We start from the raw sequence: 20,770 nt of genomic DNA, 5'->3' as shown, positions 1-20,770 counted from the left end.
TATAATGATACTGAATCTGAAATAAAGTACTTAATCAGAAATAATTAAATAGAAGAGCTGAAAGAAAGGCCAGAATGTATCTAATCTTTAAAAAGGTACAACATGGTTTGAGAGCAGTTTCTATGTGCCAACAAAAATATGATTGTACTTTTAATATAGACTTTGAGAGTATGTAAGGCAGGCAAGCACGGTCGCATGATATGGTCTATCGCGTCAACTGCGTCCCTTTTGCATTTTTTGTAAGCGCGAATAGGACACACCGACGCGATAGACTATATCACGCTAGTATACTGAATTCTGCTAACACAGAGAAAAAGAAATCTCTGATCTCTTTTGATGATGCATATAAGAATCCTCGTTAACGTTCAAAAAATCACCGTCTAACCCAACTTTCGCATCTCAAGCGCTTTTACGCCAATAGACGCACGCCATTTCGTAGGCTATTATCATAGATTACAAGCTGAAATCGCCACGTGATTGCCCGATGGCCGGCGATCATTACGGTCTATCCGGTATCGGATTTCGCGTCACGTCCTGTGTTGATTGCCGAACGACAAACCGGTTGCCGCCGGCGTTGCAATTACTAACGACACCGACACCCTGCTACCCTTTGGGTTCGATAAATAGATGAATGGACCGATTGGAAGCTGTTGAGGAAGTTTTGTGCCTTTTGAAGTGAGTCTCATAGAGGGCGGTTATCGAGGAGAGTAAAAATGTAATGCACGAACATTTATGCACAAGCATATAATTAAAGTATTTAGTATCAACACAGACTTACAACAGGAAATGGAAATTTTATTTATTACCTAATATCTAATTTTAGTACCGACTTAGTATTTAAAAAAAAACCTTTTAATCCACTTAGGGCCACTTTTGTAACGGTCAAAAGGTGACCTACCTACCCTAGCCTATACTCTACTATAAGCACCTCATATATTTAACAACCCAAGACCCATTAAGCTCAATAACTACCCCTGAATTTAATCCCAATTTATTTTGTTTGTTTTGTTCTGCATTTAAAACGTTTGGCCATAAGAAAAATAATAAAATATGATCGTTTAGTAGAGGAAGGACGCCTAAGCTGTACAAAGTAACCACAAATCCTTTTCTCAAGTGTAGGAAGTTTCAACACACTAGATATTCCCCTAACATTTACAAATTCTACCTCCTAGGTAATAATAGTTTCCGCTATTCTGATATTCCCTATAGATGAGTACCGATACATAATTTATTTTAAAGAGCAATTACAACCAACATGTTCATTCAATTCTCAAAGTCAAATATACACTTTGTGAAGTAGAAAGAAATAAAATACAATAATTAAGGTGAAAAATTCAATTTATTTGTCAAATTTTTAGGAATTTTATTTTTAAAGGTGTTTCATCCCCAACGCGTCTTAGTATGAATTACAATACATAGTCGGTAATACATACTAAGCTCTGACCATCAACGTAGAGCTATTTGCCAGTTTCAATTCTTTCTTTGAATCGAATATAAAATTGGAACTCTATTTCTATTGTTTCTATTTTAAATTATCAGTGAGAATCAGCGAAAATGAGAATACAACTTCACTATTAATACTATTCAAAGATAATTAAAGGAAAACTCTCAGCAATTCAAGAATTCCAAGAACCCTTTGTTTTATTTTGTGTTCAGGGCTTTATTTAGGCAAATACCTCCTGGTTTGCGCATGAGGTAAGGTCGCCTATTCTGTCATCTAAAATGCCAGGCCTTGGATCCTTTCCTAGAATCATCTTTTCTGGAATGTGAACCTATCAACCGGTTCTCTTAAAAATTTTGATCTTTATAAACCATAGAACCCCAGACTCTCCTCCAACATATTGACTAATGAAGATTACAATTACTATATTTGAACAAGACAATTCCATTTAATGGCCATCATTGTATGTGGTAAGCTTGTACGCATTGCTATACAAAACTTGCCTCAACTGTCACGTTACGCTTAGCTGATATACTCAAGCCTGGACCTCCTGCCCAAACAAGCATCATAACTCCAATGCCAAGTAGCAAGAGAAAAGACCTGAGTCTCTTTAATTTATCAAAAACAAATCCGAAATAAAAATATTTAATTCAAACTGGCATTCCCGACAGAACCTAGTCCCTAAGCTTCTCAAAACCCAGCTATCCCATATACTTCAGCAATTAAACCTCCAAAGATATAGTCCCCATTAGCAGCTCATTCTACAGATATAATAAATAATAAAAATATAATATCACGTATAAAGAAATAAAAATAATCTTTTATTTCTGAGGAATAAATAAAATATAATTGGCTTCAGCATTTTCTGAAGTTGATTAAGAACCTTAGTTCATTTAAAAGCAAAAGCTTGTACAGAATAACCATATAATTAACACATAAAATATCATTTAGTTTGCTTCAGAACTCCTTGGAATTAATGTAAGATTCTTGGATCTCAAACACAAAAGCATGCAGTTAAGCATTGTTTTTCTGAAGTTGTTTAGAACCTTAGTTCACTTAAAAGCAAAAGATTGTATAAATAACCATATAATTAACATTGTAATAAGTTCTCATATAAAATAATTTAGTTTGCTTCAGCATTCATTGGAATTAATGGAAGACCCTTGGATCTCATACACAAAAAATATGCAGATAAGCATTGTAATAAAATTATAATATAATATGCTCCAGAATTTCAGAGAATTATTTAAAATCTATAGATTATTCATAGTGTATAATAAAAACCCTTAATAAATCAGTTATGTTTCAAAGTATCACAAAATAGTCATATAATAAAGCACAATAGAACATCATAATGAAATCACAAAGAAAAACAGTGATAAATAATAAAGAACTCACATGACTCCTTCTTATCTTTGGAGAGATCTCCCCGTGGCTGCCTTGACCCGCGACTCGTTCCTGAATCTTCCCCTGTGCCCCGTGTACTGGCTTATATAGCCCGCTCGGGTGCCGGCCCCGCCCGAACCTGCCACGCTAGCGTCCCCCCGGAGCCCCGACGGCATTGCTCGCTTGTATTACCATATATGGGCATCCGACGCGCACCCTCCAGCGCCGACGCGCTCATCTCGATCGTGATTGGCTGCGCACCATCGCCTGACGCCAAGTCGAGTTTCGACCTGTTTCCTAGAACTTTTGCTACCGATGTTTTGAATGATGTTTCTATTTGGAATGAAAATAATATTATATTTATGCATGCATAGATTTGTACGAAACGAGATGATCGGATCGTCACAATTGCCCCCAACATTTGTCAGAGAGGAAAGGTTTTGTAAACCTTGACTCGGAGCACAAATGTTCCCACCCTAAATCAGATATTGTTATTTAACCCTTTGATGTAAATGTGGTGTGTAAAGTGACCATTACTAGAAAGGAAACAAATTATCCGGCATGAAATTATAAACCCACAGAATTATGACCCATGAGTCCAATTGCTTTCAGACAGAATTTCCACCCTCCATGCGACACTTGGTTGTGAGGCAAGTGAGCCCTATGTAGCAAAGTCCTCGCGTTTCATCCGGAATCTACGACCGTAGCCATTGAGATTCCACCACCTACATTGCCCAGATGTCCAGAAACAACGAAAACCTCCCCATAAAGAATGGAAAAACCTTTGCGGTAACCTCCAACACTTTTTCCCAGTGGCAATAACTCCAGTCAATAACCCACACAGGACAACCGGTTCCTTTCTTTCTTGGCTTGATGTAGTACTCTATTTCCAAGCAAGAAAGCTAGAAGTATTTTGAATTCATATATATTACGTTATGGCTCAAATGATTTCCACTCGATTTTTTTTTTTTTTTTTTTATTCGTGTGGAACCCAAACGAACTCTTTAAAAGTCCTTATCTGAGGTTAGCGTCAGGATAGATGGACACGAAGTAATTCAAACATGTGTTTTAATTCACATGCTTGACCACCCCACATCACGTAAGCTCAGGAGTCAGCCAAATGGTCAGTTAAGAATGTAGAAGACATCCTTAAAAGTATTTGAAAGTCTCGACCGAGTTACTGGTAATACAAATGGACAGAAAGGAACTCCTGGACAGCCTCAGCCTTGCTATTACATTAATAATAACTTTATTTTATTTTGTGGAAGTTATTATTATCATAATCCTACTTATGATGAAAAATTACTATAAAAATTATACATATCTGGATGTATATCGGCTGCAAAATGCCATACTAATCTACAATGCAATTGATTTCAAAAAAATCATTTCTATAGAAAGCTTTTCAGTTAAATAGCAATAACCAAAACTGTCTATCAGAGGCACACATTTCTCTCCAAAGGTAGGACCGCCACGTCACTGCAGTTCAAACACATGGTTCTTTTTTTTTTTCCACGTGCTTGCTGTGCAGCCCGGTACCCCGGATCCCCTAAGATAGGTTAAGCAAACTAAATCAAAACACTCCTTCTGCAAACCCACTCGTTCATAGAGAGTGTGACGGACGAATAGTGATAGCTTCTTGTAGAGTATTGTGTTATCAAAAAGAATTTACCTATAAAAGGTATGACCTTAACCTAACACCAATATTCTCTTGATAACACATCTTTGTTCCCCTTTTCCCCGTTTGCAAATAACAATAACTGTTGTCAATATTTGATGATAAACAACTCTTAATAAACTCTCTCATACAAAATCATACATCAATTCTTTCATCCATCCTCTCTTACATCTACACATAACATACATCATCTGAGTCGTACACACATATCATACATGTTCCATTCAATCATCTTTTATTCTTCCTCACTCGCTCTTTCATACAGTTTAATACAAAGTTGCAAACAATCAAAATATTGACAGTAAAAAAAGTCAATCCCATTTCCTTTTGAATAAAATATTTACTGCATTGTGCTTTATATTGAAAAAATCTACATAGTATACTATACTACAAAACATAACTTATAATTAAAGTTTACGCTTACGCTTAATGTTTAACGTAATTGGTTGAGACAAATTACGCTAAAAATAAATATAGTCAGAGCAACGTTAGAATTAATTCCTGATAGTCATGAATAAACCCTTACACATACGAAACCATGACTTGCTGTTCAACAAAAAGCCATAGCCCCGCACATGCACTGGCCACCCACAACCACCAAAAACCAATCCCACATCACTTCAACCATAAAAGTTACGCCTTATATGCTCTAAAAATTACGCTAGGTTACGCCTTATATGCTCTAAAAATTACGCTTAATTATTTACGCTAAATTGCAATTAAATTTACGCAAAATGTATTTTAATTTACGCTAAATTAGTTACGCCAATTGCTTTAATCAAAATTACTACGCGCTATGCCACTTAACTTAGGTATTCTAACTACAAAATGGTAACATGTTCATCTTACATTTGATATCCTGAACCAAACGATTACCCACGTCTCATTCTTCATTATCCAGATCCTCTTCAAATGTTTTTGAACTTGTTTATTCTGCCGAAGTAGTAGATCCTGCTGACTGCACAAATACGTTCTTGGAGGGCTTCAGGCGAAGACAGCCACTCCAATTCGTAGATTTTCTACTGCAACTGCTGGCCCGTACAACTACTGCTGTCCCGTACAACTGCTGCTGGCTCTGTAACTCAAAAAGCTCGAAGCACGAAACGCGTCGAGTTAGCGTAATTACAAACAAAATATGAACTTTGGATTATCCTTTATTTTTAGTTTCCCCAACACAACATTGCAAAATTAATACTGTTACAGTTACACGATATTTTTAGCTAGGTGGAGGATAAAATGACGGCTTAAAGACGGATGTCCCTTATTTATAATCAGTTTTACTTGGGAATAGAAAACCATGACAAAATCTATGCCTGGTAAACAAAATAATAAATTTTAATGTAAGTAGCTAATTGGTTCATCAAACTAAGATCTAATTAATAGGTTCTCGTACAACTTTCTAAACAACGAGATTCGCACAAAGTGATTACATTGTAGTGCATTGTTGCTAGGTACTGAAATAAAATATTTTCATTCAACTCCCAAACACACGATAAGAAACATACTTTAAAGAACAATATTGTCATGTAGCGATGCGTAAATAGATACTACTACGCCACCATAACTAGATATCTTAACGCTTTTATCGAAAGTTACTTATGAAACTTGCCCCCATGTCATTGCAAGTTTTATGCTATTGACTAACTCTGTAAATGTAAAACTATTAGTTTCTGGCTTCTAACCTTTGCCGAATTATGATGACGAGCACCCTCAGTTATTAATTAAGTTAATCGGAAACAAAAGTAACATACACATACACTTACAATTTAAATCAACTGTTGCTTACTCAAACTAATTACAATTTTACATGCTGGCACACGTGCCCCCCTGCGAACTAAACTTTTACTTAATCAGTTGTGATAACCAGACCCGGGAATAACTCACAACAAAAGTCATCTTTAACACATGTCGTAATAATTACAACTCTCTTTACTCGCTGGCATACATGCCCCCGTGACAACTAAAATTTAGCGTATTCTAAAGGGTTCAAATTGTGAGAAGCTAAATAAAGGAAAAAATTGACCAAAGTTTAATCACAAATGGATAACCTTGAACAATAAGATTAAAAACAAAACTAAAATAAATATAGAGGAAGAACCTTAAAACTAAACTAAAACAAATTAGAAGGAAAAAACTCAAACAATAAAATAAATTACACAAAAATATTTCATTGCCGGGGTTCGAACCGGTAATCTACCGCTTCGTAGCCCAATCCACTGAACTACGTGTGCTACGGCGACTGTGGTGAAATAGGCAATGTATATCGACGAAGACAGATTGCCTTGATGTTTAATTTTCTTTCATTTATCTTTTCTGATTATTTTACCACCGTAGAAGCAAGAGCGTCACCAAAAGTTGCGGACAAAATGTCACACGATAAACATAAACGGACACTAAACACATTTAGACCTAGTCCTGTAAATACACGATCAGCTGCATAACACTTACCCCGCGACAATAACACACTCGCACGTACCGCTTGTACATATGATTACGGTATACACCGTCTTTTTCACGTACGTAAAACAATTAAACTTTCCAGTTTACATTTCTAAAATGACGACATTGACGGAATTTCTCATTGACCTCTCGCCTTTCTTGACGGTCCACTTTCCTTCTTTTCTTCGCGACACCCTACATTTTAAATGTATGTTGTCACCAATCTACCCGTTGCCCTCTAAAGTCTACAAATTGAAACTAGATGGCATTATTAGGATCATGTAATGCGATGTTATGCTAAAACATCATGTTTCAACCACAAGCATTACCGTATCACTTGAAACAAACGAATACTAAAATAACATACATACACATACCTACAAATACATTTAAAATACAAAAGTGTTCCCTCTCATACTTGTTGTCCTACTTCAGGTCCTCTTTGCGAAACTAATTCTTCTTCATCTATCACAAATTACAGACAAAAATTCTATGATTTAGGTTTTGGTGATGAAAATAGTTTATTTCTCTTACTTTAAGCTTTATTTAATTACGTCAACGATTTCAAAAGAAATGAATAGATGAATAGCCCGTAATAGAAAATAAATGACTTCTAAATAGTCTCGTAACATACATACATTACATACCTACATTCAAAAACAAAACTATACATACCTACATTCAAACACACAACTACAGGTACATACATTCAAACACAACTATGAAAATTGAAATTTAACTTTAAGTGTGTTCTCAGTTCTCACACTATCCTATCCGACCGATATCGAATGCGAAAACTCCCTGAGTAGAGTGCACCTTTAACCTCTTAATGTAAGTTTATCTATGTATAATGATGGTAATGACAAACTACTTACGTCTTATTTCGTTAATCTGCTTATAATTAGAATACCTATTGATAATAGTTAGCTTATACATCACGCAAAATACGCGCAAGAAATCGGTTGCGGACAATCGCCCGTACTACAATACAATAGTTAGTACATACTCTTACCCTCTGCTGACAGTTACATTGAGTTGAAATTTGACAAACAAAAATTTTCCTATTTCTAAGTAAGTCACATGTAGGTATATTTTCAAAATCAAAATCAAATAGCTAGAAAATATAAATACCTACGTTTATGAAAAACATAATGAACTATCCCTTATTTACTGAATCGATGCTATAGAAATGGAATGTAAAATTGGATTTAAACAATTGAATATAATAGACGCAGATTTTACTGAGTAGGTATGAAAAATAATTTTCCTTTGACATGCAATATTATGAATACCTACTTATATACCTACTTCCACAGAATATATAATAGAACAAATACTTACTACTTACTTGGCTGGCATGATAACCCAAAATGAGTTTCATCCTTCAACACAAGAACGCGCCGTTTTGTTCGGTCTTGAGCGGTATCGTTACCTCACCTTCCACCTTGAGAGAATGGGAGAACGCCGTCCTGCTGGTCTCCCTAAATACCGTTGAGCGGATAGAGTAGAGGTAGACCTCCGTGAGCTCGGCGTTGACGAAAGCAATATTATGTATACTCGACGATAATGGTAATCTAATAATATATCTAGTAAAACAAATACTTACCTACTTGGTTTAAGAAAGTAGTTAAAGTTAAGAGTGAAACATTTTGTAATACTACTTGTATATTTGACCTTATTTGACTCTAATGGTAATCTAAAAGTTTACTCTTAAGGATGTTTATCAAAAATTAAAAGACTAGTTATTTTAAAGACTAAAACTATTACTAAAACTGTTAGTACAACTAGTTTTTAATAACATGAAAATCCTTCTAATGTTGAATAAACGTAGCAATGTTAAAACTAACAACTATGCAGCAATATAAACTACAAGAAGACTCAATGATACTACGGTTGCACTCACATTGTTATATCGCTGTTGTTGCAACATGTCTCGGGCCAATAAAAATAATCACTCAAGAAGATTCCAATTTAATTGAATGCATTAAGGTTTATCTCGCCGAATCTATAAAGTTACGAAGATTATAATATTTCAGACATGCTCACTTACCTCGACATAATATGAAACTGCTAACTGACTCTAACTAGTCTGACTTCATTTACCATTTTACCAATTTCTTCTACCACGTCGGTGACAAATAGGTAATTATACGGCCCGCCTGATGGAAAGCGGTCCCCGCAACAATTTTTGAAACCTTTTAATATCTTCTGGCTGATATTTACTCCACTGTGCCTTGAGTCAATTCACATAAACTTCTAAATCTCCTAAGCTATAAATAGGGAAACAAAACAATGGAAAAACATAACAGTACATACATAACAAAAGTAAATAGGATTAGTATAAAACAACAAAAAGGTAAATAAACATGTCAAATATGTCCCGTTAACTTGTAAATCTTCATTCCTTCAATCTTGATAACTCCTTAAGTTTCCTAAGCTACAAATGGAAAAACAAACAATAGAAATACATAACAGTACGCAACAAAAGTGAATAGGGTTGGTAAAAACAACAAAAGAGTAATTAAACATCTCAAATATATCCCGTTAACTTGTTAATCTTCATTCCTTCAATCTTGCTAACTTCCTGCATCTTCACGTGCCCCCCCTTATAGTAAAGTCTTGACCCACCATTATACAAGAACAAGATAAGTAGTGTAGACCTAAAAATATAAAAACACAATGTTATAAGAGAAATAAAAATTATGCAACTATCGTCTACTTTTACTCTGATTTCGAACTTTACTGAAAGACTTGGTTGGACAAAAACCCGCCTTCAACAGAAGTTTCAGCCTAAACGTGCTTACATAATATTTACACATTACGTGACTATGTTTGGTAAAACATATAACTTTTTATGGGGTAGGAGGCAAACAAGCAGACAGGTCGCCTACTGGTAAGCGATCACTGCCACCCATGGACACCGGAAACACCAGAAGTGTTGGAAGTGCGTTGCCGGCCCTTAAGATAGGTGCACACTTTTTTTTTTTGAAGATTTCAAAGTAGTATCGATCCGGAAATAACGCCGATTACAATTCATTCTACTGTTTAGCTGTATGGGCAGACATAACAATCGAAGACATTTAAAACCAAGTTCGGCTTTGCGAGTTTTATACCTACAAGTACATAAGAGTAAGATGTAAAAGTCGCTGACATGGAGAACTATATGATTCCTTTTTAGTGATAAGACCACCTATTGCTACCTATTTATACTCCCACTCAACATTATGTATACATAAATGTAATGTGTAAAATGGTGCAATAAGTATGTTTACATACTTACTTACTTATAATATTAAGTGATGATGATTAATGATATGTACTTAAAGTGTTATGTCCTTATAACAATCCCTACAAAAACGTTCCTTCAGTGTTGTTCTTGAAACCCTTTCATATTCCTACTCATACATACATATTATAATCACGGCTATATCCCATAAAGAGCTGGCAGAGCACATAACCTACCAAGATTCAGTGCCACTATTCATACAAAGAAAGCTGAAGTAATCTTTGCTTTAGTTGCTAACACTAAAACCCTGACGTCATAAGAACGTTTTATAAACTATATGGCAGCTCATTACAAAAATTGAAGGATTAAAACGAGCTTTGAGACTAAATAAGAACTAATACATGTTAATTAATTGAATAAAGATTACATGAAACCTTACACTAACCGCGTATATAAACAATGGTATCCTAAATGTTGAGGACACAATCGTTCACTACGTAGAATTGCTATTACATAATGACAGGCGTTATTTTTGTGCCATACTCCCAACAAAATCCAACTCACTAGACTATCCTGTTTGCCGTTGGTAAACACAAATCTATTCTAATTTGACCATATATCAAATTAAAGGACTTCATATTCTAATGCTGATAACCATACAATAGACCTATACCTGTCCTATCAACACTAAGCTTAAGTAAAGATAAAAATAAGTAAAGGTAAGTTCAGAACATGTTAAGTTTTAAGTGAGAACCCTTATTCTATAGGATAAAGTCCTGCTCCTAGGTTTTCCAGAGCTCTCTATCTGAAGTAGTCGTCAACCAGTTGGGACTAGTCGGCGACGGCGGGCGGCGGCGGCGAGGCGGCGGCGCGAGGCGGCGGCGAGGCGGCGGCGACGGTAGGCAAGGCGGTGATGGCAGGCAAGGCGGCGACGGCAGGCAAGGTGGCGTCGGCAGACAAGGCGGCGACGGTAAGCGGTCTGACTAGCCCATGGAGCATGACTAGGCGAGGCGGTGCATGAGGCGGCGGCGGCGAAGGCTGACAAACGCGTGGCGCGTGACGACACGGTGAGGTGAGGCGGCGGCGGTAGGCGACGAGGCGGCGGCGCGGGTGCGAGCCCGGCCGTCCCTCTTCTCGTTTGAATCTCAAGATTTGGCGTAGGCACTAGTTTTACGAAAGCGACTATCGACTGATCTTACTACACGTAAAATACTAAATAAATGCTAAACAAGTAGGTATGTTGAAGTCATTGAAACTAACCTATTGCGGCTATGTACTTACAAAGTAAAACTTACAGAAATAAACTAAAACTACCTAAAAATAATACTTAAACTAAAAATAAAACTTAAAACAAGAACTTAAGGTACCTAAAAATATGTGAATACAAATTGTGATGTTTACTTTTTGGAATCTCCCATTTTATTCTACTTAAGTAGATTTTTTTTCTCGCTGATCCAACAAAATCTATAATGGTCGTTAGAACTTTAAACTGAATCATTCATTACGTATCGAAACGTAGGTGTAACAATAAATCGGCGACAACTTTACAAACAATAGCATAACAGTATATTCATAAATTCTGTAGATAATCAAAATCAAAAAATCAAAAATATAACTGTATATAAATATAAATTACCCAAATATCCTAGAAAAACAGAAAAAGTAAAAACAGAAAAATTTGATTATCCCATCAGAGGTTCGAACTCTGGACCCTCGAATAACATGTCCGATGTACTACCGCTGAGCCACATACGCTGTTAGCATAAGCTCGAATTTGTTGACCAGTATCCTCCCGTGTGACATAGTTTGAAAACCCCACAATCCCTAAATCTGATCAATTTTACCTATAAAAGATTTTAGCTTAAATTTTAGCTCGCTAACATTACTAAACACTAAAACTAACTTTCCTACGCTTTCTTATGAAACATGACTAAGTACACTCCCGACTAATTCAGTTTTCAAACAAAAAATAAATATAAGTTGGTTCCTGCGTTCGGGAGCTACGATAGCACAGACAAACACACACACAAGACAAACAGACAGACAGACATACTTACATACAGACAGACAGACATACGTACAGACAGACAGACAGACACACGGACAATCGAACAGACAGACAGACACACGGACAGTCGAACAGACAGACAGACGTACAGACAGACAGTCAGACATACATACATACATACAGACAGACAGACAGACACACGGACAGTCGAACAGACAGACAGACGTACAGACAGACAGACAGACAGACATACATACATACGTACAGACAGACGCGTCAAACTTACCCATAGCAATTTTACTCGCTATGCTCGCGGTTCAATACCCTACTATCAACTTTGGCATGACCGGTCAAACAACAAACCACTCGCTACGCTCGCGGTTCAATACAAGAATCCCTCGCTTAAGTACTCAAATATCAACTTTGGCACGGCCGGTCAAACAACAAACCACTCGCTACGCTCGCGGTTCAATACAAGAATCCCTCGCTTAAGTACTCAAGTATCAACTTTGGCACGGCCGGTCAAACAACAAACCACTCGCTACGCTCGCGGTTCAATGCTGAAATTCCCCGCTTAGATACTAAAATATCATCATTGGCACGACTAGTCAAACAACAAACTACTCGCTACGCTCGCGGTTTAATACTAGAATCTCTCGCTTACGCGAATATCAACATTGACAAATACGATTAACCAACAACTTTGCCCCCTTGTAAAATAAATAACTAGGTATCTATTATTATTTATCTAATCCTAGTGACAATACAATAATACTAACTTAACCTACCAAACCCCTGTTTACAGTTTATTGAACAATTTTTTCGAAAAACGACATAAAACCCTCTAAAAATCAAAATCCGTTTTGTGATGAAATTTTGAATCCCTCGTATATTTTCAACCTGAGCGCACCGTCTAGTAACCACGTAACCCACCAGACTATACTCGCTCTGTCAATGTTGCCCGCTGAAGTTCACTGACAGATGGCACTTTTCCTCACTAGTAACAATAGTCCCATAGTTTGTCAAAAAAAACAAACAACCTTCTCCCGCTCCGTGTTTTCACTTGTTTATCAAGTTTTTAAAGTAATACTTATTCTAATTTTTCAAGAGGAAATATATTCGCATACATAACAATCAATGAGGTATAACCCCCGTACAAAAATAAGTGATAATTTAACCGCAATTCCACGACTATTGAAACCGGCAAAACAACGTAACCTATCAGTGAAATTCATCATTTACTGTGAAACGAAATATAACAAATCTAGTTAAAATGTGTAATGTGTTAGATATTCAGTAACTACCACATGTTGTGTAAGTGAATTGTGAACTAGTGTTAAGTGATATGTGGAAAGAAAATGGTCAATCACCATTTATTGTCTTCAAACCCGTTAAATGCTGTAAGGTTAGTAATCAATTTATAGTTACACTGTATATAAATAAGATGCGTATAATCAAAACTGCTCAAACTTAATACGATGAGTTGAAACTACAACTTGAGTCCTTTTTCACAGCAACAAATTGTGACATTAAAACATGTCACTTGCAAGACAAAACAAACACACTCTTAAGTATAACAAAAACATGAACAAATGTAAACAAATGAAGCTAACAACATTCTAATGTGGCAAACAACCGCAACATGGCATACAAATGCCCGTTGAGGTTGTGGCACACAAATAGCCCGTGCTGGTCACGGCACCAAATTGTAACAGTCAAAAGGTGACCTACCTACCCTAGCCTATACTCTACTATAAGCACCTCATATATTTAACAACCCAAGACCCATTAAGCTCAATAACTACCCCTGAATTTAATCCCAATTTATTTTGTTTGTTTTGTTCTGCATTTAAAACGTTTGGCCATAAGAAAAATAATAAAATATGATCGTTTAGTAGAGGAAGGACGCCTAAGCTGTACAAAGTAACCACAAATCCTTTTCTCAAGTGTAGGAAGTTTCAACACACTAGATATTCCCCTAACATTTACAAATTCTACCTCCTAGGTAATAATAGTTTCCGCTATTCTGATATTCCCTATAGATGAGTACCGATACATAATTTATTTTAAAGAGCAATTACAACCAACATGTTCATTCAATTCTCAAAGTCAAATATACACTTTGTGAAGTAGAAAGAAATAAAATACAATAATTAAGGTGAAAAATTCAATTTATTTGTCAAATTTTTAGGAATTTTATTTTTAAAGGTGTTTCATCCCCAACGCGTCTTAGTATGAATTACAATACATAGTCGGTAATACATACTAAGCTCTGACCATCAACGTAGAGCTATTTGCCAGTTTCAATTCTTTCTTTGAATCGAATATAAAATTGGAACTCTATTTCTATTGTTTCTATTTTAAATTATCAGTGAGAATCAGCGAAAATGAGAATACAACTTCACTATTAATACTATTCAAAGATAATTAAAGGAAAACTCTCAGCAATTCAAGAATTCCAAGAACCCTTTGTTTTATTTTGTGTTCAGGGCTTTATTTAGGCAAATACCTCCTGGTTTGCGCATGAGGTAAGGTCGCCTATTCTGTCATCTAAAATGCCAGGCCTTGGATCCTTTCCTAGAATCATCTTTTCTGGAATGTGAACCTATCAACCGGTTCTCTTAAAAATTTTGATCTTTATAAACCATAGAACCCCAGACTCTCCTCCAACATATTGACTAATGAAGATTACAATTACTATATTTGAACAAGACAATTCCATTTAATGGCCATCATTGTATGTGGTAAGCTTGTACGCATTGCTATACAAAACTTGCCTCAACTGTCACGTTACGCTTAGCTGATATACTCAAGCCTGGACCTCCTGCCCAAACAAGCATCATAACTCCAATGCCAAGTAGCAAGAGAAAAGACCTGAGTCTCTTTAATTTATCAAAAACAAATCCGAAATAAAAATATTTAATTCAAACTGGCATTCCCGACAGAACCTAGTCCCTAAGCTTCTCAAAACCCAGCTATCCCATATACTTCAGCAATTAAACCTCCAAAGATATAGTCCCCATTAGCAGCTCATTCTACAGATATAATAAATAATAAAAATATAATATCACGTATAAAGAAATAAAAATAATCTTTTATTTCTGAGGAATAAATAAAATATAATTGGCTTCAGCATTTTCTGAAGTTGATTAAGAACCTTAGTTCATTTAAAAGCAAAAGCTTGTACAGAATAACCATATAATTAACACATAAAATATCATTTAGTTTGCTTCAGAACTCCTTGGAATTAATGTAAGATTCTTGGATCTCAAACACAAAAGCATGCAGTTAAGCATTGTTTTTCTGAAGTTGTTTAGAACCTTAGTTCACTTAAAAGCAAAAGCTTGTATAAATAACCATATAATTAACATTGTAATAAGTTCTCATATAAAATAATTTAGTTTGCTTCAGCATTCATTGGAATTAATGGAAGACCCTTGGATCTCATACACAAAAAATATGCAGATAAGCATTGTAATAAAATTATAATATAATATGCTCCAGAATTTCAGAGAATTATTTAAAATCTATAGATTATTCATAGTGTATAATAAAAACCCTTAATAAATCAGTTATGTTTCAAAGTATCACAAAATAGTCATATAATAAAGCACAATAGAACATCATAATGAAATCACAAAGAAAAACAGTGATAAATAATAAAGAACTCACATGACTCCTTCTTATCTTTGGAGAGATCTCCCCGTGGCTGCCTTGACCCGCGACTCGTTCCTGAATCTTCCCCTGTGCCCCGTGTACTGGCTTATATAGCCCGCTCGGGTGCCGGCCCCGCCCGAACCTGCCACGCTAGCGTCCCCCCGGAGCCCCGACGGCATTGCTCGCTTGTATTACCATATATGGGCATCCGACGCGCACCCTCCAGCGCCGACGCGCTCATCTCGATCGTGATTGGCTGCGCACCATCGCCTGACGCCAAGTCGAGTTTCGACCTGTTTCCTAGAACTTTTGCTACCGATGTTTTGAATGATGTTTCTATTTGGAATGAAAATAATATTATATTTATGCATGCATAGATTTGTACGAAACGAGATGATCGGATCGTCACACTTTCACCAACGAAAATGCAGGGATAACCCACCATTTTATATGGAATTTGTCAGATGACGGCCCGCTAACCCTGAGGTAAGTGGTTGGTGCAAGCGGACCTTAGCATTTTTTGGCATCTTTTAAGATGACGTCGGCGACGCGCTCCCCAATCGCGATGGCGACGGCGGCAGTGTTGCCGCGCGGGACCTCCGGCAGCACGCTCAGGTCTGCCACTCGCAGGCGCTTCACGCCATGCACGCGCTGCTGAGGGTCCATCACCGGGCCCAGTCGAGCAGTACCCACTGCGTGCAGCACTGTGGAAGTCATGTGCCGGCAGTAACAGCGCCAGTATCCTTCACGATCATTCGCGTACTCCGGACAACCAGGCAACTTTAGGTGCACGATAGACGCATTGCGCGCCTTATACTCTGGCGTTTCTATCAAATGCTCCACGATAGTTATACCGCGCAGCATCTCATCGACATCCCTCTCGTCTGATAAGTAATTTGGGAAAATAGATGGCTTCTGTAAAGGATCCCTGCTGGCAAGACGAATACTGCCGCGTGAAAATGGTCGCAGCACCAGAGGCCAAAAAAAAATTAGGGCCTTGTTTTTGTTTGCGGCAGTGAGCTGTTGTGCGATGCCCTCGTTCAAGCTGGAACTTGGTTGATACAACCCAATGTACGAATTGGCTAATTGCATGGTAGATATTTCACAGTCGGAGCTGTTGTAAATAAGTTTCCGCTGGACGACGTCATAGCAGCGTGTGTTGAGGAATGCTGTTAAGTCGGTAATATCGATGGAGGCGAGGGGCCCCGTGCGATTATACAACCACCTTTCCATGGCTTCATCTTGTGAAGGCATTGACGTGTCAGGATTTACTGATACGTAGAGCTGGGGAAACACGTGATCAGTTAAGCTATCGCCTACAGGTAAATCAGCGCGCACTGGGATACCTAGATCTTTTAAATGTGCCTTCGGTCCTATGCCAGAGAGCATTAAGATCTGCGGAGTTCCGATCGTGCCTGCTGAAATAATAACTTCTTTTCTCGCATAAAGTTGAAGTGTTCTCCCTTTCACTACCGCCTTGATTCCTATAGCATTATTGCGTTTGTCCAGGATGACGCCTGTGCAGTGTGTATTTTTGGTCACTTTCAGTGCTGATTTGACGTCGTCGCGTGCTAGGTAACCTCTCGCCGTGCTCATGCGCTCACCTTCATGTACGTACCCAATTACTTGCGATATTCCAATTTGTGACTTAGCGTTTACATCATAGTTGTAAGGAAAATTGAGGTGTCTATACCCTCTTATGGTCCTTGAATGCCAACTGTTTTCAGGATTAGCGAAAAATCCTATTTTCATAGTGCCGGTGGTGTTGTGGTACGGAATAGAAGTATAAGGTAACTTGTTCAAGTCCCGCAAGCCCTCATATTTTAAGAAGTAGGGCTTGAGATCCTCCCAGGCCCAGCCGTTAAAGCCAAGTTCATTATAGTCTCGGTGATTACCTCGAACATACATCATGAAATTTATGCTGGTGGATCCACCGAGACACTTTCCTCGACCAAAGGGGCATTGTTTGCCCGCAGATGAGAGACATGACATGTTATTGGTGACGGTTGGGTACTGCCAGTCCAGAGCTGAGCCGAGTAGCGTTGAGTACAATCCAGGGATCTGGAAGGATGATAAATTATGTACATATTTGATTGACGTCACACATGAATATTGTTGAAGGGTTTGAAAGGAATTGTTACCCTGGTATTCAGGTTGGGGTCACCGCCTGCCTCCACCAGCAGCACGCTAGCGCCGGACAGCGCCAGCCGCGCCGCGGCAGGAGTACCTGCGCCGCCCGCGCCTACCACGATGTAGTCGAACGAATCACCATCTAAGTGCAAATAAGGAAGCAAAGCAAGCGTGGAGAATTATCATCACGGATTATTGCGGAATAAGAATTGTTACTTGCACCACGATAACTGATACCAGAAAATTCGAAACTAGAAAAATATATCCTAAAAAACCGGCCAAGAGCGTGTCGGGCCACGCTCAGTGAAGGGTTCCGTAGTTTTCCGTATTTTTCTCAAAAACTACTGAACCTATCAAGTTCAAAATAATTTTCCTAGAAAGTCTTTATAAAGTTCTACTTTTGTGATTTTTTTCATATTTTTTAAACATATGGTTCAAAAGTTAGAGGGGGGGGGACGCACTTTTTTTTCCTTTAGGAGCGATTATTTCCGAAAATATTAATATTATCAAAAAACGATCTTAGTAAACCCTTATTCATTTTTAAATACCTATCCAACAATATATCACACGTTGGGGTTGAAATGAAAAAAAAAAATTAGCCCCCACTGTACATGTAGGGGAGGTACCCTAAAAAAACATTTTTTTCCATTTTTTATTTTTGCACTTTGTTGACGTCATTGATATACATTATTGGTACCAAATTTCAGCTTTCTAGTGCTTACAATTACTGAGATTATCCGCGGACGGACGGACGGACGGACGGACGGACGGACGGACGGACGGACGGACGGACGGACGGACGGACGGACGGACAGACAGACATGGCGAAACTATAAGGGTTCCTAGTTGACTACGGAACCCTAAAAAGGTTTCTTGGAATTACGGAATCAGAAGTTATTTTGATAGTGGGTCAGTGCATGGGCGCAGCTACATCCTGTGCTGTTTCGTGAAAACGGTCTTAGAAGACCTTCCCTCAAATGAATGAAGCTTGGCGTTACAAACTTCGGAATAACATACAGGTTTCCAGAAAAAGGCAATATTTTCGTTTTGATGCCAGACGATCCCATTCCTAGTTTTAGATTTCATACAATCTCCAAGAGGTGGAGAAAAGGTTAAATTCAATTTAAACCTTATCAAGTAAGCACTTTGAGCTAGTTCATTTAAAAGTGATATTGATAATAACGATTACCTTTTAAGGGCACTGAATCGGGTAACACATAATCCGGCAGTTCATGTGGTAGATGGCCATCCACCAACATTACGCTCAGAAGTAATATTCCCAAAAACAACATTTTAGTCATTGGTGGTGTCTCTGAAATTTAACGTTATGCGAACAGTGAAAATGTGTTTAAATAATTAAATAAACCCAGGATGTGCTAGGGTGCATTGAGGTCATTTCGAGGCCATTATTTTAATCATATCAAGATTCCCCTTTCGAAATTACCCGAGCATTTCTGTGCTCCGAAATTACCCCAATGCACCCTACTTCAACTATCAGTTTTTCCTTTTTTCCCACCTGTCGGGGATATTTTAAAATTGTCTTGTTTACGGAAAAGAGACGAAAAATACTGGAAACCAGATACATACAAAATATATATGACATCTACATAACTTACTGGTTTGAGGTGCGAGTTCGCCGAAGCTAAAAACTAAGTGATGTGAATTTAATTATGTAGGACAATTTATGCACGTTTTTCAAATTAAGACAAACATATTATATGTACTATCAGCTACAAAAGTGCATGGAAAAATTATGAATGAATTCTAATATTGTCTTCGGTTACCGCGATAGTTACTCATGAAATAAAACTATGGAAACGGATTAAATCGCGTATAATGAATATAACATAGTAATGGTAAATTTTTTGAATATTGTATAACTAGCTTTATTAATAGTGTGTGAACCTGCCTTAAAAATCTATATTATTTGTGGTCATGGTTCGTTAATATTTCTTGTATGTGGGTAGCTTTTGCACATTGTAATTTTTCCTCAGTCACCCGTTGACCACAAACGCTGTAAAGAGTTCGAAACGTCGGGATGAATTTAAAATTCATTATACACGATTTAATCCGTTTCCATAGTTTTATTTCATATGAATGAATTCATTGATAAATTCGCCATGCACTTTTGCAGCTGATAGTACCTACGCAATAAGGAAATTCAAAGCCAAATAATTAACTACTCACATCATATCAGGTATAAAGAACTACAATGCCAATTTAATATTTGTACAGATGAAATGAATAAGCCTTTGTCATTTGCTAACGTCAGTACTCTTAGTATTGACACTGACAAATTACATAAAATGGTACACAATGACGACGGTAACTTTATTACCAATCAAAATACAAAATACAAAATCATTTATTCAGCAAATAGGCCACGGGGGCACTTTTACATGTCAACATTACAGAGTATTCATTAAAGTTAAACAAATGAAATTAATAGAAATATTAACTAAAAATATTAATCATAAGCAAAGTAGCTATACACTGATATAGAATTAGAGATGTATAAAGTCTCTAAATGTCATATTATTACTAACTATAATCAATACATAAAGAAAGTGCAAACAGATACAAAGATAAAAGAAATCTATAATACTTCAATAGTTGTAAAAGACTGAATATTACAAGTAAAAATATTATACTTAATCAAATAATCCATGGAGATGTATAGCGTCTCCAAGAGTCAAATTTTATAAAATTAAAATATTTAAAAGTAAAAACCTTTGTCAAATAATACAAAAAAAAAATACAGAAAATGAACAGCTAAATTACACATTTCAAGAGATGTACAAGTCT

The 20,770-nt window shown here is 37.0% G+C and overlaps 1 protein-coding gene across 1 annotated transcript; it reads right to left on the bottom strand.

The window, feature by feature from the left end:
- Positions 1–727: 727 nt before the first annotated feature.
- LOC125229751 (ecdysone oxidase-like) lies at positions 728–19,601 on the bottom strand. Its single transcript, XM_048134684.1, has 5 exons — positions 19,582–19,601; positions 19,155–19,277; positions 17,977–18,107; positions 16,247–17,896; positions 728–871 (listed from the first exon to the last, which is right to left on the bottom strand). Exons 2-4 carry the CDS (start codon positions 19,264–19,266, stop codon positions 16,346–16,348), a joined length of 1,794 nt encoding a protein of 597 aa, XP_047990641.1. The 5' UTR covers positions 19,267–19,277; positions 19,582–19,601; the 3' UTR covers positions 728–871; positions 16,247–16,345.
- Between the last annotated feature and the right edge of the window lie 1,169 nt (positions 19,602–20,770).

The sequence above is a fragment of the Leguminivora glycinivorella genome, chromosome 9 (genome assembly GCF_023078275.1).
Source record: "Leguminivora glycinivorella isolate SPB_JAAS2020 chromosome 9, LegGlyc_1.1, whole genome shotgun sequence".
NCBI lineage: Eukaryota > Metazoa > Arthropoda > Insecta > Lepidoptera > Tortricidae > Leguminivora > Leguminivora glycinivorella.
The sequence above is the reverse complement of the archived record's forward strand: the minus strand, read 5'-3'. Positions and strand labels throughout refer to the sequence as shown.

Bases quoted from the DNA above. Each gene is read 5' to 3' on its own strand.
- LOC125229751 (XM_048134684.1), bottom strand. From the start codon at position 19,266: ATGACTAAAATGTTGTTTTTGGGAATATTACTTCTGAGCGTAATGTTG. The intron at 18,108-19,154 runs GTAATCGTTATT...ATTTGCACTTAG, and splicing joins CGATTCAGTGCCCTTAAAAG to ATGGTGATTCGTTCGACTAC. The intron at 17,897-17,976 runs GTAACAATTCCT...TCATCCTTCCAG, and splicing joins ACCCCAACCTGAATACCAGG to ATCCCTGGATTGTACTCAAC.